Source organism: Lonchura striata, chromosome 28 (genome assembly GCF_046129695.1).
Source record: "Lonchura striata isolate bLonStr1 chromosome 28, bLonStr1.mat, whole genome shotgun sequence".
NCBI lineage: Eukaryota > Metazoa > Chordata > Aves > Passeriformes > Estrildidae > Lonchura > Lonchura striata.
Window position 1 is genome coordinate 6,057,204 of NC_134630.1, and position 20,623 is coordinate 6,077,826.

The 20,623-nt window shown below is 68.5% G+C and overlaps 4 protein-coding genes across 5 annotated transcripts in view; 3 read left to right on the plus strand and 1 right to left on the minus strand.

Annotated features, from left to right (window-relative positions):
• Window positions 1-3,796, plus strand: part of SH3GL1 (SH3 domain containing GRB2 like 1, endophilin A2) — a 28,737-nt gene extending 24,941 nt beyond the window's left edge. The window contains exons 9-10 of one of the 2 annotated variants that reach the window (XM_077788811.1): window positions 36-89; window positions 1,540-3,796. In XM_077788811.1, coding sequence (XP_077644937.1) covers window positions 36-89; window positions 1,540-1,736 — 251 coding nt within the window. In that variant the 3' untranslated portion in view covers window positions 1,737-3,796. The remainder of the gene's footprint in view (window positions 1-35; window positions 90-1,539) is intronic. The other variant, XM_077788812.1, reaches the window with a different exon arrangement.
• On the minus strand, window positions 3,754-8,556 carry MPND (MPN domain containing). Its single transcript, XM_031507128.2, has 12 exons — window positions 8,492-8,556; window positions 7,420-7,640; window positions 5,928-6,396; window positions 5,772-5,856; window positions 5,603-5,699; window positions 5,422-5,494; window positions 5,271-5,347; window positions 5,027-5,195; window positions 4,878-4,948; window positions 4,670-4,759; window positions 4,404-4,496; window positions 3,754-4,320 (listed from the first exon to the last, which is right to left on the minus strand). The coding sequence occupies exons 1-12, from the start codon at window positions 8,496-8,498 to the stop codon at window positions 4,234-4,236; spliced, it is 1,539 nt and encodes a 512-aa protein (XP_031362988.1). The 5' UTR covers window positions 8,499-8,556; the 3' UTR covers window positions 3,754-4,233.
• STAP2 (signal transducing adaptor family member 2) lies at window positions 8,497-15,516 on the plus strand. Its single transcript, XM_077788732.1, has 11 exons — window positions 8,497-8,606; window positions 8,922-9,420; window positions 10,138-10,209; window positions 10,700-10,795; window positions 11,141-11,197; window positions 11,283-11,860; window positions 11,994-12,125; window positions 13,112-13,181; window positions 14,084-14,162; window positions 14,771-14,905; window positions 15,455-15,516. The coding sequence occupies exons 1-11, from the start codon at window positions 8,497-8,499 to the stop codon at window positions 15,514-15,516; spliced, it is 1,890 nt and encodes a 629-aa protein (XP_077644858.1).
• Window positions 15,517-18,503: 2,987 nt separating this feature from the next.
• Window positions 18,504-20,232, plus strand: GADD45B (growth arrest and DNA damage inducible beta). The gene is made up of 4 exons (XM_021544088.3): window positions 18,504-18,681; window positions 18,769-18,870; window positions 19,085-19,298; window positions 19,418-20,232. The coding sequence occupies exons 1-4, from the start codon at window positions 18,644-18,646 to the stop codon at window positions 19,529-19,531; spliced, it is 468 nt and encodes a 155-aa protein (XP_021399763.1). The 5' UTR covers window positions 18,504-18,643; the 3' UTR covers window positions 19,532-20,232.
• The last annotated feature ends 391 nt before the right edge of the window (window positions 20,233-20,623 follow it).

A 20,623-nucleotide genomic window follows, 5' to 3' on the forward strand; every position in this document is an offset into this window, starting at 1 on the left:
TGGTTTAAGCATGTCTCTCTTTTGTTTGGAAGCAGCTTCCGCCTCTTTCCGGTCGGACAAGCCGTCCCGGGCCTCCGTCAGGAGCATCCGTGAGTTTCCTCCCTCTGCACTGCTCCGTGTGTGGCCTCCTCTCCCCGTCCCTCCTGCCTGCTCCTCCCTGCTGCTGCTGCTGCTCCTTGGAGCTGCTCATCCCTCCGTGCTGAGCCTGAGCTGAGCCCCGAATTAACCCAGCCACGCTCCAGTGGGATTTTCCACCCCCAAAAGCAAAGCCTGGCTCACCTGGAGGAGCTGCAGCAGCTCCCAGCACCCAGGCATGTCCTGATCCACAAGGATCAGCTGCTTTCCCGTGAGACACTTCAAGGATTCCCCTGTTCTTACAAGCACCCAGCCCGGATCTCTCCCACTCCTGCTCCCTGTGTCCCTGTGGAAGGCTGGAGGCAGGAGGCAGAACCTCAGCTCATGGAGTTTGTGGGGTCCCAGCTGGGCCCCAGAGGGGTTGTGGGGTGATGTGGGGTCCGTGGTTCCTCCTGCAGGACCTTGGGATGCCTGGGCTGGGCTGGGGCTTGGAGCTGTTGTGCTGGGAAGGAGCCTGGAGCAGGGCCGTGGTGGTGGGACCAGCGATTTGGGGTGATTTGGGGAGTTCTTGCAAACCCATCCATGTCTGGCTGCTGCTTGTGGTGATTTCTGAGTGCTCTTCTCGTGCTGGGCCCTCCCTTGCTGTGGGGCCTGGAATCATGGAATGGTTTGGCTTGGGAGGGACCTTCAAGATATCTCATTCCACCCCCTGCCATGGGCAGGGACACCTCCCACTGTCCCAGGCTGCTCCAAGGCCTGTCCAACCTGGCCTTGGACACTTCCAGGGAAATTCAGCAGCTGGATGTGCCCTTGCTGCCATTCCCTTGCCCTGGCTGGGAGAGCCCCAGCACCGTGGGAAGGGCTGGGGGGGTCCTGCAGGCTCTGGAGATCTCTCTTAGCTCTGTCCCTTTCCACTGGGATTCTCCCAGCTCCAAAGCTGAGTCCCAAAATGTCAGAACACAGAGTGAGCAGCAAGAAACCCCGCAGAAAATCCCTTTGCAGCCAAAAGGTGATGCTTAAATCCCTGGAGCTGAGCTGTGGGAATGAGATTTCGTGCTTCTCCTGAGTTTTGAGGGGCTGCTCATGGATTTGAAGCCCCGTGACCAGGGAGGCAGCTGCTGCCTGTCCCTCCTGTCACCCTCAGGTGTGGGGTGACCCTTCCAGAGTCCCCCTCCATGTCCCACCCCACCACCGAGGTCCAGGGCAGGTTCTCAGCTCTCAGGAGGGGTAGGTGGCTTGCCAGTGATGCCACTGAGGTGGGAATGCAGCAGTGCAGGCAGGAGCAGCCCGGGGCTGTTGGAGGCAGATCTGTGCCACGACAGGAGCGGGGAGCAGAGGAGCAGTGAAACACCACTGGAGCCAGCCCTGCCAGCCCAGGCAGGATGCAGAGCCCGTGCCAGGCGTCCCCGGTGCCAGGGCAGGGCTGTGCAGGGTCCTGCTGACGTGTCCCCACTGTCCCCGCAGCCCCCCTGGACCAGCCCTGCTGCAAAGCCCTCTACGACTTCGAGCCCGAGAACGACGGCGAGCTGGGCTTCAAGGAGGGCGACATCATCACCCTGACGAACCAGATCGACGAGAACTGGTACGAGGGGATGATCCACGGCCAGTCCGGCTTCTTCCCGCTCAACTACGTGGAAGTGCTGGTCCCGCTACCTCAGTGAAACGGCGCCGCTCCGCCCCGAGTGTCCCGGGCTCCATTCCAGCTCCTGCCGCCCTCCCCGCCTCCCCTCGGGGCCAGGCGCTACCAGGGAACAAACCAGAAGGGTCCCACGGCCCCTTCCCCCCGTCAGTTTGGGTTTTTTTGGATTTTGTTTCTTTGTCCTTCTGGTGCTTGAACTTCGGTACTTTGTGCGCCCCAAGCCCCGGCCGTGCCGCCGGCGCTGCCCTGTCCCTGTCCTTGTCCTTGTCCCTGTCCTTGTCCCTGTCCCTGTCCCCATCCCTGTCCCTGTCCTTGTCCCTGTCCCTCCCCACTTCCCGGCTTTCCTTTGGGTCCAGCACCTGGTGAGGTAGGTGGGAGAGCCAGGATGTGTCCTGGACACATGGAGGGGACTGGGATGTGTCCTGGACACAGGAATGGGACTGGGATGTGTCCTGGACACACAGATGAGACTGGGATGTTCCCTGGACACAGGGATGGGACTGGGATGTTCCTTGGACACAGGGATGAGACTGGGATGTGCCCTGGACACACAGAGGGGACTGGGATGTGTCCTGGATTTATGGAAGGGACTGGGGTGTGTCCTGGACACAGGGATGGGACTGGGATGTTCCCTGGACACAGGGATGAGACTGGGATGTGTCCTGGACACAGGGATGGGACTGGGATGTGTCCTGGACACGCAGCCCCAGCCCCACCTCCCGCCCCAGCAAACGCTGCCCCTGTCCCCACAGATGCCCCAGAGGGATCCCAGAGGGATCAGGGGAGGGGGAGCTGGGGCACAGCAACACTAAAACACCCAGTGAACACTAAGGCAGCCCTGCAGGGCAGGTGCTGAGCCCTGCCTGGGCCTTGGAGCCATCCCTGCCCACCCTGCAGGGACAGTAGGGATGTCCCCTGCCCGCTTGGCCCCCTCCCCACAGAGCTTAGCCCCGTGGTGGGGGGCTGCTTCTTCTGCCCGTGGTTTTTTCCTGGACCTCGGGCTTTTCCTGCTACAAACTCTCCCAAAGTCGGTCACACCTGGAGGATCATCTGGAACTGGGCTGCAGCCCAGGGTGTCTCAGTGGTGGGGCAGAGGTTGTGGCTCCTCTGCCCATTCCCCCTTCCCGGGGATCCCTCCTGCAGCCGGAGCTCCCCTGGCCCTCCCTGTGCCCTCCCTGTGCTCCCACCCTGCCCACAGCCACCCTCCCTGGGGGCCACACTCCCCTCTGCCCCCGGGAGCAGGGATGGTTCATCTCGGGGGCACTTCTGCCCCCACTTCTCCCTGAGCTGTGCTTTTGCTGGCCAGGAGCTGGGCACGGGCTTGGCACGGAGTGCTTGCTGGGCTCCATGGTTTTCCTTGCTCCAAAAGTGGGATCTTCCCCTTGTGGGGCTGGGACGGGGCCCAGCCCTGCCCTGGGAGCCCCAGATCTGTGCAGGGCTGGGCTGCAGCACCCCTGTGCTCTGGGAGCCCCAGATCTGTGCAGGGCTGGGCTGCAGCACCCCAGCCCTGCTTTGGGAGCCCCAAATCTGTGCTGCAGCACCCCTGTGCTCTGGGAGCCCCAACTCTGTGCAGGGCTGTGCTGCAGCACCCCAGCCCTGCTCTGGGAGCCCCAAATCTGTGCTGCAGCACCCCTGTGCTCTGGGAGCCCCAGGGCTGTGCTGCAGCACCCCTGTTCCTGCTGCTCCCAGCTCCTGCTCCCCTTCCCTGTAAGGATTTGATCCGTGCATGTCCACACGTGTCCGACCCCTGCGCCCCAAAAAGTGACCCCAGCCCCAGGGGGGCCCAGGGCAGCCCCCCCTGCTCCCAGCAGGGCAGGGAGCCCATGGGACCGGGGTCCTGGGGTGTCCCTTCCCCGTCACGGGGACACCGGCTCCTGCTCAGGTGGATTGAAACGCGTTCTGTCAGCTGGGACACCTCGCTAGATCTTTTGTTTGGTTTTGTTTCGTTTTTGGTTTTTTTTGTTTGTTTTTTTTTTTCTTTTGTAATGGTTTCTCCTGGTTTTTAGGGGGAAAAAAAATGATGACCCACAATTCTTGACTTGTATCTCTGAATGAAAGTATTAAATGTTTTCTTCTTTCTAACGGCTGCGTCGTGGAATCGGGGAATGGCTCGGATTGGATGGGGTCTGGGAGGTCACGGGCAGGGACACCTTCCACTGCTCCAGGCTGCTCCAAACCCTGTCCAGCCTGGCCTTGGGCACTGCCAGGGATCCAGGGGCAGCCACAGCTGCTCTGGGCACCCTGTGCCAGGGCTGCCCACCCTGCCAGGGAGGAATCCCTCCCATCCCCTTATTCCCGGCCATGGCAGGATGTCCCCAGCCAGCAGAGCCGCCTCTCGGGAACTGCTCTTTAATCAAACTACCGCTTCCACAAACCGCTGAGCCACAGACTCCCCGGGGCCGGCGGGGTCGCGGGGGGCTCCGGGGGCTGCCCGGTACCGGCTCCGGTGGAGCCCCGGGGCTGCGAGCCCCGCCCGGGCTGCGGGAGGCGCCTGCTCCGAGTGCAGGGCCCCCGGGCGCTCACCCACTGAGCTTGAGGAGGCTGAAGATCTGCTCCAGGACGTGGGTGAAGCTCTGGTCTTTAGGGGTGCGGGAGGCCAGGGAGCCCTGCAGAGGGGGAGCCCCCGCTTCATTCCAGCACAGGGGATGGGTGCCCCAGCAAAACCCCCTCCCCTCCCAGCCCTCCCCACCTTCAGCTTGTCCAGGTAGGTCTGATCCTGACTCCAGAGCTCCTGGAACTTCACCAGGTCGGGGGCTCCCTTGTAGAACTCCACCAGCAGCGTCTGGGGGGGACAGAGGGGCTGCAGGCCCTGGGGGTGCCCCAAAGCTGCGGCACCGAGACCGCGGTGGGCTGGCACCGTCACCAGGGCTAAGGGGACATGGGGACAAGTGGTGGGGTGCCAGCCTGCCCCCCAATAGGCTCAGGGGGCTTTGGGGGCCCCCACCCCTCTCTCACCATCTCCTGCACGACGTCGTTGGTGAGGAACCCGTCCTGGATGTAGGTGACCTCCACGTCCATGGGGATCCCGTAATCGTTGGGCCGTTGCTGGAGGGTGAGGGAGCCGGGCAGGGGTCACCCCACAGCTCTGGGACCTGACACCACCCCGGGGGGCACCCGAGGGTGCCAAGTGGGGGGACCCCACCCCAAATTCTCCCCCACTTACCTCTGGCGGCGGCATCACCCAGAAGGGAGCGATTTTGGACTCCACGCCGGGGTTGCCGTGGTAGAAGGGCCCTGTGGGGACAGAGGGGGCTGGCACAGGGGGGTGACAGCAGCCTCGGCCCCCTGGGACCCCCAGGGGCGGGCACGTACCGCAGATGAGCCCCAGGCAGGGCTGGAAGCCGTTGCCGCTGCCCTGCAGCTTGAGCTGATAATCCATCTGCGCGTCGATGTCGTGCAGGGACGGCAGCGCGGGCCCGAAGGGGTGGCTGTGGTACCACCCCACCAGCGACAGCCCCCGCAGGAACAGGCTCTGGCAGATCTGGGGGGGCACCAACCGTGGGTTCGGGCCCTCCGGAGCCCCCTGCCCGCTCCCCGGGCTGGAGCAGCCCCTCACCTCCTCCTCCACGGCGCCCGCGGCTTCGGCATCGCCCAGGCGGGTCCGGCACGGGAAGGCTCGAAGCACCGTGAGCACTGCGGGGACACGGGGCTGGGTGACAGCCCGGCCCACGGCAGAGCCACCCCCACCCCCCCCAGACCCCACCTACACTGGGTGTTGGTGTCCCACCGCCCCCCCAGGTACCCCACCACTTCGCTCCGCGTCAGGTGGCTGTGGAAATCCTAAAGGAAAAGGTCAAAAGCAGCGGTTTAGCACTAAAAGGACGACACGAGGGACACCCCGCTCGCTGCAGGCGTCCCCGGTGCCATCAGTGTGGGGAGGGGACGCACCAGCAGCAGGAGCACGTTGCTGGAGATGGCCACGTTGAAGGGCTGGAATTTGTTGATGGCAGCAAAGGACGTCACCTCCACCAGGGTCTGGGGGCTCCTGGAAGAGGCACAACCCCGCGGTCACCGCTGTCCCCTCCCTGCCGCGCCCCGGGGTCCCGGGGTCCCCTACCTGGCCGAGTCGCGGGTGCCCAGGGTGCAGTAGCGGACGGGCACCCGGGCTTTCACCTCCAGCCTTTTCCCTGCGCTGCCGGCATCTGCCAAGGACACGGTCCCGTCACCGCGGCCGGGCTGCCCGGGGACCCCCGGCACCCCCACGGCGGCTCACCCGTGCCCGCCGGCTCCGCCAGGCTCTTGCCCTGCTGCTTCTTGCTCCTCTCCTCCGGTTTTTTGGGAGCCGCCGGCTCCGGCATCGCCACCCGACCCTCCCTGGCCGCTTCGTCCTCCTCATCCTCGGGCGGCTCCTCCTCCTCGCCCTCGCTGGCCAAGCTCTGCGAGCAGACGGGGCTGGCACCCAGCTCGCCCCCTGCCCTGGGGGTGCCACGGGGAGGCGACGCCGGTCCCACCTCCTCGGGGGGTGGCACGTTGGGCTGGTGCTGGCGCAGCCAGGCGGCCTTGTACTGGTCCAGCTTCTGGCCCTTGTAGCGCACGGACGCCCAGCCGCAGCCCGACTTCTTGGCGGGGTTCACCAGGCGCTTGCAGTGCGTGGCCCAGGCGCTCGGGGAGTTGAAGACCTGCCCCGTCTCCTGCCACGTAATCGTCCCGTCCGAGCCCAGGTCCCCCACGAACTTCTTGCCCTGGGGGCAATGGCGGGGGTCATGTCCTCTTGTCCTCATCGCTTCTCCCTCAGCCCCATCGCTGTCCCACGTTCGCCATCTGTGTCTCTTGTGCTCAGCCCACATCCCCAGTCCTCATCCTGTGTCCCGTTTCCCGTCCTTTTCCCTGTCCCGTGTCTCCTGCCCTTTCTCTGTTGCTTGTCCCCAGCTGTATTCCCAGTCCCCATCCCTATTCCCTGTCCCCATCCCTATTCCCTGTCCCCATCCCTCTCCCTGTCCCCATCCCTATCCCCTGTCCTCATCCATTCTCAGTCTCCATCCCTATCCCTGTCCCGATCATCTCTCCCCTGTCCCCATGCCCTGTCTTCTGTCCCAACCCCTGTCCCCTGTCCTTGTGCTCCCTCCCCTGTCCCCACTCCTGTCCCCTGTCCCCACCCTTGTCCCCTGTCCCCATCTCTATTCCCAGTCCCCATCACTATTCCCAGTTCAAATACCCTCTCCCCTATCCCCATCCCTCTCCCCTGTCCCTATCATCTCTCCCCTGTCCCCTCTCCCCTGTCCCCACCCCTGTCCCTGTGTCCTGTCCCCTGTCCCTGTGTCCTGTCCCCTGTCCCCATCCCTGTCCCCTGTCCCCATCCCTGTCCCGTCCCCATCCCTGTCCCCTGTCCCCCTCCCTGTCCCCTGTCCCTGTACTCTGTCCCCTGTCCCCATCCCTGTCCCCTGTCCTCATCCCTGTCCCGTCCCCATCCCTGTCCCCTGTCCCCATCCCTGTCCCCCTTCCCCGTGCCCTGTCCCCTGTCCTCATCCCTGTCCCGTCCCCATCCCTGTCCCCTGTCCCTGTGTCCTGTCCCCTGTCCCTGTACTCTGTCCCCTGTCCCCATCCCTGTCCCCTGTCCTCATCCCTGTCCCGTCCCCATCCCTGTCCCGTCCCCATCCCTGTCCCCTGTCCCCATCCCTGTCCCGTCCCCATCCCTGTCCCATCCCCATCCCTGTCCCCTGTCCCCATCCCTGTCCCCCTTCCCCGTGCCCTGTCCCCGTGCTCACCAGGTAGTAGATGGACAGGACCCCTCTGCCCGGCTCCAGGAGCCCGTCTCGGAGCAGGACCCTCAGGGTGATGCCCCGGCGGGTCAGCACCGCCCCCCGGGCCGCCCCCGCCGCCTTCGCGCCGCTCCCGGCCTCGGGCTCGGCCTCGTCCAGCCCCGGCTCCAGCTCATCCTCATCCTCCTCCAGACACTCGTCCCCGCCGGGGGAGGCGGCGGCCAGAGCTGCGGGGGAGAGGGGACACCGTGTGACAGCACCCCTGGGTGTCCCCCAGAGCACCCTTGGGTCCCCCCACCATGGTTTCTGCCTCCTGCGGATGGGGACACGGGGGACGTGGGGACGGGAAGAGGTGGACATGGGGACGCGGGGACATGGAGGGGCTGGAGGAGGGCTCGGGGACGGGAGTTGGGGGACACTGAGGCGGGGACATGGGGGTGAGGGCACAGGAGCGTGACAATACAGAACTGCGGGCACGGGGACACGGCTGGCGGGCACAGGACCGGGCTGGGGGACATGGGGACACCGCTGGGGGACGCGGCTGGGGAGCCCGAGCACGGCTGGGGGACACGGGGACACGGTCGGGGGACACGGGGCTGAGTCTCCTCTGGCCCCGCAGGTCCCGGAGCCCGGGGCTGCGGGGAGGCCGGGGGTGACACACGACAGCTCCCCGGGGGAGAGGTGCCCCCGCCCCGCCCCCGCTCCGCTCCTGCCCCGGGATGTCCCGGGATGTCCCGGGATGTCCCGGGATGTCCCCAGCGAGGTCCCGCGGGCGCGCGCTCGGGCAGGTGCACGCGCGTTCCCCGGGGGGCGGGGAGCGAGTGACCGGTGCGCGTCCCCGGCCGGGGCGCGTGTCCGTGCGCGATTCTCCGCTTCCCGGTGCGCTCCCGGTGCGTGTCCGGTACCGGGAGCCCGGTGCGTGCCCGCTGTGCGCGTGCTCGGTGCGTGTTCGGTGCCCGGCGCGCGCGATCCCGGTGCGTGCCCGGTGCCCGGTGCGTGTCCGATTCCCCGCTGCCAGTTCCCGGTTCCCGGTTCCCGGAACCGGTGCGCGGTGCGCCCCCGCCCCCCCCCCCGGTACCTGCCATGCTCCGCTCCCGCCGCTCCCGCCGCTCCCGCCTCCCCCCGGTGCGCGCGGCGGCGGCGGCGGCGACACGTGACGGGGCGGCCCCGGGCGCCCCGCCCCGCCCGGGGGGGTGAGGGGACACCGGCACCGGGGGGGGACACGGGCACTCAGCCCCGCACCCAGACACGGACCCCCCCTCCCGGCGGGACCCCCTCGCTCCGGCCCCGGGGAGGGGGGACACCGGCACCGGAACCGGGCGGGGGGACCGGCAGGAACCTGCTGGGTTCGCCCCCGCACCTGCCACACCGGGCGGGGGACGGGGGGGCTCAGCCCCGCGCCGGGCACGGACCCCCAGCCCGGCAGGGACCCCCGCCCGCCGCCCCTCGCCCCGGGGAGGGGCACGGGGGGCACCGGCACCGGCTCCGGGAGCGTGCGGGGGGCGCAGCCCCGCACCTGCTGCGCCGGGAGGGACGGACACGGCGGCTCAGCCCCGCACCGGGGATGCCCCGTTCCGGCCGGGACACCCGCCCGCCGCCCTTCGCCCCGGCCCGGGCGGGGCCGGTGCCGGGAACTGCGGCGGCTCCTGCGCGGCGGCGGAGATGGAGCGGCCGGTGCCGCTGCCCCGGAGAACCCGGGCCCGGGCCCGGCACTACTACGAGGGCTTCGTGGACAAGCGGGGGCCGCGGGATCAGGTGGGCGACACCGCCGGGACCGACCCCGGCACGTCCCGGCACCAACACCCGGGACTCGCCGGGACCGAGCGCCAAGAGCGACCCTCGGGTACCCCGGACCGATTCCCGGGACCGCTCCCGGCACTCCCAGTCCCGGACCCCCCGGGACCGACTCCCCGTGTCCCCTCAGCCGCCCGGGACCACCGGCTGTGTTCCCTGAGGAGCCCGGTGCCGGTTCCCTGCTCGTGGTGCCGATGCCAGCGCCGGCTCCCGGTACCGGTTCCCGGTTCCCGGCTCCCGGTGCCCGATTCTCGCTGCCTGGTTCCCGGTTTCTGGTGCCGGTGCCGGCTCCCGGTGCCATTTCCCTGTTCCCGGTGCCGTTTCCCTGTTCCCGGTGCCGTTTCCCTGTTCCCGGTGCCATTTCCCTGTTCCCGGTGCCATTTCCCTGTTCCCGTTGCCATTTCCCTGTTCCCGGTGCCGTTTCCCTGTTCCCGGTGCCATTTCCCTGTTCCCGGTGCCATTTCCCGGTTCCCGGTGCCGTTTCCCGGTTCCCGGTGCCATTTCCCTGTTCCCGGTGCCATTTCCCTGTTCTTGGTGCCATTTCCCGGTTCCCGGTGCCGTTTCCCTGTTCCCGTTGCCATTTCCCTGTTCCCGGTGCCATTTCCCGGTTCCCGGTGCCGTTTCCCTGTTCCCGGTGCCGTTTCTCTGTTCCCGTTGCCATTTCCCTGTTCCCGTTGCCATTTCCCTGTTCCCGGTGCCGTTTCCCTGTTCCCGGTGCCATTTCCCTGTTCCCGGTGCCGTTTCCCGGTTCCCGGTGCCATTTCCCTGTTCCCGGTGCCATTTCCCTGTTCCCGGTGCCGTTTCCCTGTTCCCGGTGCCGTTCCCCTGTTCCTGGTGCCATTTCCCGGTTCCCGGTGCCGTTTCTCTGTTCCCGGTGCCGTTTCCCGGTTCCCGGTGCCGGTGCGGAGCTGAGCCCGTCCCTCCCCGCAGGGCTACCGGAGGGTCTGGGCCGGGCTGCTGGGGCTCAAACTCGCCTTCTACACCGGGCCCCAGGACCACGAGGTACCGGGGCTCCTCCGGGCGCGACCCCCGGGACTGGGACCCCCGCCCGGGCTGTCCGGCCGGGCCCGGGGGGTTTCTCGGGACTGGGACCCCCGTGGGACCCCCCGAGGCTGGAGACACCCCCGGGCTGGGACCCCTCAGGGTGGGACCCCCAGGACAAGAACCTCTGGGTGGAACTGGGGGGGCTCCCCCAGGCCGGGACCCCCAAGATTGGGACCCCCCCTCCTGTGCGGGCCCCAGAGACGCCCCTGGGGCGGGATCCCCTCAGGGTGGGACCCCTGTGCCCCCTCCCCGAGCTGGGACCTGTCTGGTGAGACCCCCCCCAGGATTGGGGACCCCCTCCGTAAACCCCCCTGGGCAAGGACCCCCGAGGTTGGGACCTTCAGGTGACACTGGGGGGACCCTGGCTGAGGTGGGGGTGGCCCGGGGGGGCTGCGGCTGGACGTGCTCGTGTCCCTGGGCCGGGGGTCCCACCCTTGGGTGCCCCCAGCCCCTGGAGCTGCTGGACCTGGGCGAGCTGGTGACCGTGCAGGCCGAGGACGGGGTGCTCGTCCTCAGGCTGAGGGGACAAGAGGTGACAATGAAGGTGAGGGGCAGCCACGGGGGGGGCCATGGGGGGCTGGGGGTACCCGGGGGATCTGGGGGTACCTGGAGGGGGGATCTGGGGGTACAGAGGGGACAGGATTTCAGGGCTGGGGGGGGTTTGGGACAGGGACCGCGGGAGGCATTGGGGAGTGTAAGGGAAGGATTTAGGGACACAGAGGGGACAGGATTTTGGGACTGGGGGGACTGGAGGGCAGATGGGGAAGGACTTTGGGGTACAGGGGATGCACAGGGGTGGGGGGGCTGTGGGATTTGGGGCCAGGGGACTGCAGAGACCTGTGGGGGCACAAGGGACAGGCCACCCTCATGTCCCTGTGTCCCCTGGCAGACGGAGAGGTGGGACACGCAGGAGATGTGGCGGGGATTCATCCTGACCATGGCCAAGGTGGGCACGGGGCGCTGCCCGGGGGTCCCGGGGCGACAGGGACGTCTCTGTGCCATCACCGCCACCACCGCCGTGTCCCCCGCAGATGAAGATGCCCCGGGACCTGGCGCTGCTGCCCGGACACAACATCCAGCTCCTGGAGGCTCTGCGGGAGGAGCGGGAGCGCAGGGACAGCGCCGTGTCCGCGGCCACCCCCGTGTCACCGACCACCCCGGTGTCACCGACCACCCCCGTGTCACCGACCAGCCCGGTGTCACCGACCATCCCCGTGTCACCGGCCACCCCCGTGTCACCGGCCACCCCGGTGTCACCGGCCACCCCCGTGTCACCGGCCACCCCCGTGTCACCGGCCACCCCGGTGTCACCGGCCACCCCCGTGTCACCGGCCACCCCGGTATCACCGGCCATCCCGGTGTCACCGACCAGCCCGGTATCACCGACCACCCCCGTGTCACCGACCACCCCGGTGTCACCGACCACCCCCGTGTCACCGGCCACCCCCATGTCACCGACCAGCCCCGTGTCACCGACCAGCCCGGTGTCACCGACCAGCCCGGTATCACCGACCACCCCCATGTCGCCGACGACCCCCGTGCCGCCGACCAGCCCGGTGTCACCGACCAGCCCGGTGTCACCGACCATCCCCGTGTCCCTCTCCGAGCCGTGAGTCGGGGGTCGCGGGCTGGTGGGGAGGGGGGTCCCCATCCTCCCTGGGGACCGGCGTGTCCCCACCGGGGGTGGCTCGGCGTGGCCGGCGGTGACCGTGGGGGGTCCCCGGGGTCCCCAGGGTCCCCAGCTGCTTTTTCCAGGTGAGCCGCGCCGAGGCCGAGCGGCTGCTGGAGCGCAGCGCGGCCCGGGGCAACCTCCTGCTGCGGCCCGCGGGGCGCGGCCCGGGGCTCGCCGTCAGCACGCGGCAGGAGCGGGACGGGTCCGTGCCCGGGGGGTCCCCAGGTGTCCCCAAGGGAGAGGGGTGTCCCCAAGTGTCCCCAAAGGGAAGGGTGTCCCCAAGGGAGAGGGGTGTCCCCAAGTGTCCCCAAGGGGGAGGGTGTCCCTAAGGGGGTGTCCCCAGGTGTCCCCAAGGGAGAGGGGTGTCCCCAAGGGGGTGTCCCCAGGTGTCCCCAAGGGGAGGGTGTCCCTAAGGGGGTGTCCCCAGGTGTCCCCAAGGGGAGGGTGTCCCTAAGGGGGTGTCCCCAGGTGTCCCCAAGGGGAGGGTGTCCCTAAGGGGGTGTCCCCAGGTGTCCCCACGGGGAGGGTGTCCCCAAGGGGGTGTCCCCAGGTGTCCCCAAGGGGAATGGGTGACCCCAAGTGTCCCCAAAGGGAAGGGTGTCCCCAAGGGAGAGGGGTGTCCCCAAGTGTCCCCAAGGTTCTGGGATGTCCCCAAGGTGTAGGGGTGTCCCCAAGGGGGAGGGTGTCCCCAAGTGTCCCCAGGGGAGAGGGGTGTCCCCAAGGTTCTGGGATGTCCCCAAGGTGTAGGGGTGTCCCCAAGGGGGAGGGTGTCCCCAAGTGTCCCCAGGGGAGAGGGGTGTCCCCAAGGTTCTGGGGTGTCCCCAAGGGGGAGGGTGTCCCTAAGGTGGTGAGGTGTCCCCAAGGGAGAGGGGTGTCCCCAAGGTTCTGGGGTGTCCCCGAGGGAAGGGTGTCCCTAAGGAGCAGGGTGTCCCTTAGGTGACGGGGTGTCCCCAAGGGAAGGGTGTCCCCAAGGGAAGGGTGTCCCCAAGGAGCAGGTGTCCCTAAGGTGACGGGGTGTCCCCAAGGTTCTGGGGTGTCCCCGAGGGAAGGGTGTCCCCAAGGAGCAGGGGGTCTATACGAGGGGTGGCCCAGGTCCCCATGGGCTGCGGGGACACCCCTTGGTGGCCCCAGGGGGGTGGGGTCCCCTTGCGAGGGGGGTCCCCAGCCCCTGAGGCCGCCCCCCCGCAGGACCCCCGTGGTGAGGCACTACCGGGTGAGGAGGGACGAGCAGGGCTACGCCATCGACATGGAGACCCCGGTGAGGGACACGGGCTGGCCCTGGCGACAGGGACCCCCACCCCGGCCACCCCCGAGCCCCCCGGCTCACCCCGGGCACCGTGTGGGCACCAAGGGTGGGCAGCCCCCGGGAATCCCGCGAGCACCCAAGGGTGGGACCAAGGGGTCCCCAGGGGGCTGGGGCTCAAGGAACTGGGACCCCCAAAGAAGGGACAGGGACCCCCAGCTTTGGGATCCCTGGGAACCCCCACGAGACTGGGACACCCCAAGGGGCTGCAGCCCAGCGGGTGGGACCCCCCGGGCAGGGTCTGGGGGTGCCGGGGATCCCGGTGACCCGGGGCTGTCCCGGTGTCCCGGGCTGTCCCGGTGTCCCGGGGGTGTCCCGGTGTCCCGGGGCTGTCCCGGTGTCCCTGGGGTGTCCCGGTGTCCCGGGCTGTCCCGGTGTCCCGGGCTGTCCCGGTGTCCCGGGGGTGTCCCGGTGTCCCGGGGCTGTCCCGGTGTCCCGGGGCTGTCCCGGTGTCCCTGGGGTGTCCCGGTGTCCCGGGCTGTCCCGGTGAGGCGGGGCTGTCCCGGTGTCCCGGGGCTGTCCCGGTGACCCGGAGGTGTCCCGGTGTCCCGGGCTGTCCCGGTGACCCGGGGCTGTCCCGGTGACCCGGAGGTGTCCCCGGTGACCCGGGGCTGTCCCGGTGTCCCGGGCTGTCCCAATGACCCGGGCTGTCCCGGTGTCCCGGGGCTGTCCCGGTGTCCCGGGCTGTCCCAATGACCCGGGCTGTCCCGGTGTCCCGGGCTGTCCCAATGACCCGGGCTGTCCCGGTGTCCCGGGCTGTCCCGGTGTTCCGGGCTGTCCCGGTGTCCCGGGGCTGTCCCGGTGTTCCGGGCTGTCCCGGTGTCCCGGGGCTGTCCCGGTGACCCGGGGTTCCCCAGCTGCGCTGCTCGGCGCTGCCGGAGCTGCTGCGGATCCTGGTGCGGAGCAGCCGGGGCAGCCTGCGGCCCCTGGAGCGGGGTGGGCACCGGGCGGGGGGCTCGGGGGGCTGGGGGGGCACCGGGGCTTGGGGAGTACCGGGCTGGGGGGCTCCGAGGGAGATCAGAGGGGTCTGAGGGGTCTCAGATGGGTGTGGGGGGGCTCGGAGGGGTCTGGGGGTGGTCAGAGGGGTCTGGGGGCTCGGGAGGGTCTGGGGGTCTCAAAGGGGTCTGGGGGGCCTCGGAGGGGTCTGGGGGGGCTCAGAGGAGGCTCAGAGGGGTCTGGGGGTGCTCAGGGGGGTCTGGGGGCTCAGAGGAGGCTCAGAGGGGTCTGGGGACGCTCGGGGGGGGTCTGGGGGCTCTCGGGGGGTCTGGGGGAGCTCGGGGGAGTCTGGGGGGCTCAGAGGGGTCTGGGGGTGCTCGGGGGGTCTGGGGACGCTCGGGGGGGGTCTGGGGGTGCTCGGGGGGTCTGGGGGAGCTCGGGGGAGTCTGGGGGGCTCAGAGGGGTCTGGGGGTGCTCGGGGGGGTCTGGGGGCTCAGAGGAGGCTCAGAGGGGTCTGGGGGCGCTCGGGGGGGTCTGGGGGCGCTCGGGGGGTCTGGGGGTGTCGCCTGCAGACGGAGGGTCTGTGACCCCCCCCCGCCCCGCTGCAGAGTCGGTGCCGATGGACGGGAGCCCCCCCCCGCTCAGAGCGGCCCTGAGGAGGGGGCGGCCGGCCCTGAGGAGGGGCAGAGCCCCCCCCGGCTCGGGGCCGGTGCCCGGGGAGCGGATCCGCGTGAACGAGCCCGGTGAGGCCGCCCGGGACTGCGGGGAGGGAACGGGAGGGGAGGGGAGGGGAGGGGAGGGGAGGGGAGGGGAGGGGAGGGGAGGGGAGGGGAGGGGAGGGGAGGGGAGGGGAGGGGAGGGGAGGGGAGGGGAGGGGAGGGGAGGGGAGGGAAGGGAACACCCCCACCCCGAGCCCTGACCCCCCCCGGCCCCGCTGCCACCCCCCAGCACAGCGAGGGGACACCAAGGGGACACACAGGGGACACGGGGGGTGGCAGCAGGGGGACACCGGGTCCTGCCAGCGGCTCGGGGGGCAGAGGGGAGGAGCGGGGGGCTCCTGGGGGGCTCAGAGGGGTCTCAGAGGGGTCTGGGGGGATCAGAGGGGTCTGGGGGGGGCTCAGAGGGGTCTGGGGGGATCAGAGAGGTCTGGGGGGGCTCAGAGGAGGCTCAGAGGGGTCTCAGAGGGTTCCAGGGGTCTCAGAGGGTTCCTGGGGGTTCCTGGGGGTTCCGGGGGGTTCCTGGGGGCAGGGGGATCCTCTGCCAGGCGCTCACAGCTCCATCCCCCCGCACAGCGAGTACCCAGGAGCTGCTCCGGGAGCTGCCCGAGAAGCTGCAGCTGCGCCAGGCTCAGTGATGGGCAACTCTGGGGGTGCCCGCTGCCCCCCACTCTGTGCCAGCAGCCAGCAGGACCCCCCCTCACCCTCAGGAAAACTGTCCCCAGTGTCCCCCGGCCTGTGGTGGCACCGGGGAGGGAACCCCCCTCACGTTTTGGGGGGGCACTGTAAATAAAGAACCCTGTGCCCACCCAGCCCCTTCCTGCTCCTGGCACCACGGGGGTGTCACAGGAACCCCAAAGTGCCCCCTGGCACCACGGGGGTGTCACAGGAACCCCAAAGTGCCCCCTGTGCCCCCAGCACGGCCGGGTCACACCCACATCCCGATTTATTCTCCGGGGGGGCACGGAGTGGGGAGGGGGGGGTGAAATTGTGATTTTTGGAGCTCACTGAACCAAATGAATCGAGCGTTTCAATTTTAGTTTGTGGAATTCTGCGTTGAATTTTTACCTTCTGCCCGAGCAACCTTTTGCCACGGTACAAAGGGAGCAGGAAAATGCGAATTTGGGAAGATTCTCGCCTAAAGGGCGATGGCAGCGGAGGCAAAGAGGCAGATAAAGAAGCTCCTCTGCCTCCGAGCTTATCGAGAATGACCGAGCTACTGAGATAAACACACAAAAAGGAGAAAAGCTCAGGAGTTTAATCAGGAAAATACCAAAAATACCAAATCTTCAGCCTGAGACCACAGCAAACCCCCCAAACTGCCCAGACGGGCGTGGACCCATTTAGGACAGGGGTTGAATATATGGAATATAATATGTATTTATTGACGTGGAACATCTTTGTGAATGAAGTGCGGCTCACACCGAGGCTGGGGCACAAATCTTGGAGGAATATCTCACTGTGCCAACGTGCCCACTCCAGAAACGCACCAGCTTGTGGAGTTTTTATTTAATTTATTTATTTATTTGTGTGTTTATTTATTTATTTATCCCGCGGGTGCCGAGATTTATTTCACTTCACAAGGAACAGGGTCAGTGTTTGTGGTCCTGGCCCTGTGGCCCTGGAGCCCGAATCAAAAAATTTGGATTTTTTGAGGGCAGCAGCCTCCCCAAAAATTCCAAAATGGCAAAAAAAAAACCGGTCCAGACCGGGTCCGGTGCTGCCGGTCCTGCTCCGGCTGGGTTTGGGCTCCCCCAGCCCGGTCCCGGTCCCGGTTCGGTTTCCCCCAGCCCAGGTCGGTGCCGGGTTCATGAACCCCAGCCCGGCCCCAGTCGGGTCCCGGTCCCGGTCCCGGTTCCGGGTCCCGGTCCCGGTCCCGGTCACGGTCCCGATCCCGGTTCCTGGTCCCGGTCCCGATCCCCGGTCCCGGCCCTCGGTCCCCGGTCCCCGGTCCTGGTCCCAGCTCCTGATCCCGGTCCCGGTCCTAGCCCTCGGTCCCCGGTCCCGGTCCCGGTCCTGGTCCCGGTCCCTATCCCCGATCCCTATCACGGTCCCGGTCCCGGTCCCAGGTCCCCGATCCCGATCCCGGTCCCGATCCCGATTCCAGCCCCCGGTCCCCGATCCCGGTCCCGATCCCGATCCCGGTCCCGGCCCCGCGCCCCGCCCACTCCCGGAGGCTCCGCCCACCACCGCTCGCAAAGCCCTCTGGGTAATGGAGTCTCCTTTTAAGGGCGCGCAAAGCCGCTCCAGGACTACACTTCCCAGAAGACTTTGCGGCGGGGGCAGCAGACAGCGCCGCCTGCTGGCTCGGAGCGGGAGCGCGGCCATCGCTGCGCTGGGTCGGGGGGGGACACGGGGGGACAGCGACCGGGAACCGGGGACACCGACAGGGGACCGGGGACACCGACAGGGGACCGGGGACACCGACAGGGGACCGGGGACAGCGGGGACACGAACGGAGCGCCAGCACCGCCGTGGGCTGCGGGCAGCGTGGGCAACACGGCTCAGGAGGACGCGGCCGCGGGAAACTGAGGCACGGCGCGGGCGCGTCCCGCGACCCCCGGAGGTTCACGCGCCGCTCCGGCCCCGCAGCTGCGGGACCGGGGGGGCCCGGGTGAGGTGACCCCGCCGTGCCAAGCCCCGGGACAGCGGGAGCGCGTCCCCGCGGGCCCGGGCCGTGTCCCCGGCAGGTGGCGGCCGCGGAGCGCGGAGCTCCCCGCGTGTCCCCGTTTCCCCGCTCCGAGCGCGCCGACCCCTCCCGCCCCCGGCTGCCGGTCCCGGTGCACGGACCGAGCCGCCCCCGCGCGCCGCCGCGGGCATTGCCGCCCCCCGGTGCAACCCCCGCTCCACCGACGGACCCCCGGTGCAGCCCCCGCTGTACGGACCGTTCCGCCGCCCACCGAGCGACCCCCGCTGCCGCCCCGGTGCACTGACCGAACCCCGATCAAGGAACAACCCCCGGTGCACGGACCGAGCCCCCGGTACAGCCCCAACTCCACGCACTAAAACCCCGGTGCAGCCCCCGACCCCCGGTGCAGCTCCGGTCCCACGGACCGACTCCCGCCGTGCAGACCCCCATGCACGAACCGACCTCAGGGACCGACACCCGGTGCAGCTCCCGGTCCCACAGATCACCCCCCGGTGCACCGACCGACCACCGTTGCAGGTCCCGGTGCAAGGAACGACCCCCGGAGCGGGTCCCGGTGCAGCCCCCCGGTGCAAGGAACGACCCCCGGTGCAACTCCCGGTGCAAGGAACGACCCCCGGAGCGGATCCCGGTCCCACGGACCGACCCCGGCCCCCGGTTCCCCCCCGGTTCCCCCCCGGTTCCCCCCCGGTTCCCCCCCGGTTCCCCCCCGGTTCCCCCCCGGTTCCCCCGTTCCCGGCCGGTCCCACGCCCGTCCCGGGGGGGCGCAGTTTCAGGGCGGGGTTTCCCCCACGCTCCCCCCCCCCTCCGTTTCACCCCCACGTGGGCCCCGCCGGCGGCGCCCAATCAGCGCCTCGCCCGTGGGCGGCTCCGCGCGGCGCAGCCAATGGGCGAGGCGGGGGCGCCGCGCGAGGCCCCGCCCTCCGGCGGGAGGCTATAAAAGGCGGCGCCGGGCGCGGCCGGCGTTCAGAGCGATCGTGCTGGAGCGGCGGCGGGAGCGGAGCGGGACCGGGGATCGCGATAGCGCCGCGATATCTCCGCGATATCCCCGCGATAGCCGCGCTCGGGATTATTGCTCTTGGAGTTTGCTTTCTTCTTCTGCGGATTACAATTGCACCATGACCCTGGAGGAGCTGGTGCCTTGCGACAGCAGCAAGTAAGTGGCGGCGGCTCGCGGCGTTCGGCGGGGGGGTCTGCGGTTGTCGCCGCCGCCGCTCACCGGCTCCGTCGTTCCTCCCGGCAGGATGCAGGCGGTGAGCGAGGCGGTGGAGCGGGTGCTGGTGGCGGCGCAGCGTCAGGACCGCCTCACCGTGGGGGTCTACGAGTCGGCCAAGCTGATGAATGTGTGAGTATCGCGACAGGGCTCTGTCGGGGGGTCTGTCGGGGGGTGGCTCATCTCGGCCCGCTTAGAAAAGCTGGCTCTTGCTAGGAGCTTTTATGGGGTGGTGACCAGGCAGAATATGGGGGATCTGTCCCCCACTCAGTGCGACAGGGAGGTGACACGCGTGGGGGGGTGACAGCTCCGTGGGACGGGGTTCTAACTCGCCGCGGCCCCGCAGGGACCCCGACAGCGTGGTGCTGTGCGTGCTGGCCACCGACGAGGAGGACGAAGGCGACATCGCCCTGCAGATCCACTTCACGCTGATCCAGGCGTTCTGCTGCGACAACGACATCCACATCCTGCGCGTGTCGGGCATGCAGCGCCTCGCTGCCATCCTGGGCGAGCCCGAGCCCGGCTCCGAGCCCCGCGACCTGCACTGCCTCCTGGTCACGGTGAGCGCGGCGGGGACGCGCCCGGTGCCCCCGTGCCTCGGTCGGGGAGGGTGGCGGGGCGGCTCGGGGACGCGCGTCGGGGCGCTGGTGGCACTAACATCGTTCTCCTGCTTCTCCAGAACCCGCACACGGACGCCTGGAAGAGTCAGGGGCTGGCGGAGGTGGCGAGTTACTGCGCCGAGAGTCGCGACAGGAACCAGTGGGTGCCTTACGTGTGTCTGCAGGAGCGCTGAGCCCTTCCCGGGCTGGACTTGGAGGATTAAAAACATTAAAAAAAAAATAAAAACCCAACACAAAACAACAGGGGAAAAAAAAAAAGGGAAGAAGAAACAGCCAGTTCCAAGCCACAATCCCCAAAACCCACCGATTTTATTTTTCTTTTGGACCGGAGAGGAGGAGGAAAGGGGAGCGCGGCCGCTGCGGTGGGAATGGAGGAAACCGTGCCGAGCCCGGAGGGGGACGCTGGCCGGAGCCCGGGTGGACACTGGCCGGAGCTCCGGTGGACACTGGACACGGGCACTGGCCGGAGCCCGGGTGGACACTGGACACTGGCCGGAGCTCCGGTGGACACTGGACACGGGCACTGGCCGGAGCTGCCGGCCGAGGAGCCGTGCTGGACCGGGAACCGGAGCCGAGTGAGCCCCGGGCGGGCGCTGCGGAGCGCGGGGGGGTGACCCCGGAGTTGGACATCGTCGCGATTTTTGGGCAGCTGGGACCCGATGGAGGCGAGGAGTGCAGAAATCTGGATTTTTAAAAATTTTTCTTTTGGTGCAAAAACTGCTTTTTTCAAGGAATTATGGACGTCCGCACAGATGGACCTGCACCTCCCGAGTGCTGCTTTTGCACTTGGAGACCCTGAGCTGAACTTTTTCCAGAGTTTATTCTTCTACTGAGCGAGGAACTAAATTTATTTGCAATAAAATGTCTGACGTTAGTGGTGTTTGCTCTTCCCTGCGCTCTGCTGGAGCCGTTCCCAAGGGAGCGGGATCGGCGCCTCCTGGGTGGGTTTTGGGGTGGGCTACACCTCCCCTAAGGGCTCTGCACGCTTTTGGGGGGGGCCTTTTGTAGGGCCGGGGGTTCCCACCCGTGTGTGGCCTCTCTGCTGCTGCTGGAGGAGAAATTCCCACCCCACCCTTCTCTGAAAAAGGGGTTTTTTCCAAGAAAAACACCCACGAGGTGCCCTGAGCTCCGTGGGAAGCTGAGCACGGGCTCCCCCCGGGCTCGGGGCTGGAGTTTTCCCCCACCCGCGCGGAAACCGCGGCCGTGGGAAGCGGCCCCGGGGCTGCCCGCGGGGGTGGGGGCACCCCGGGGAGTCCCCGCGCCCC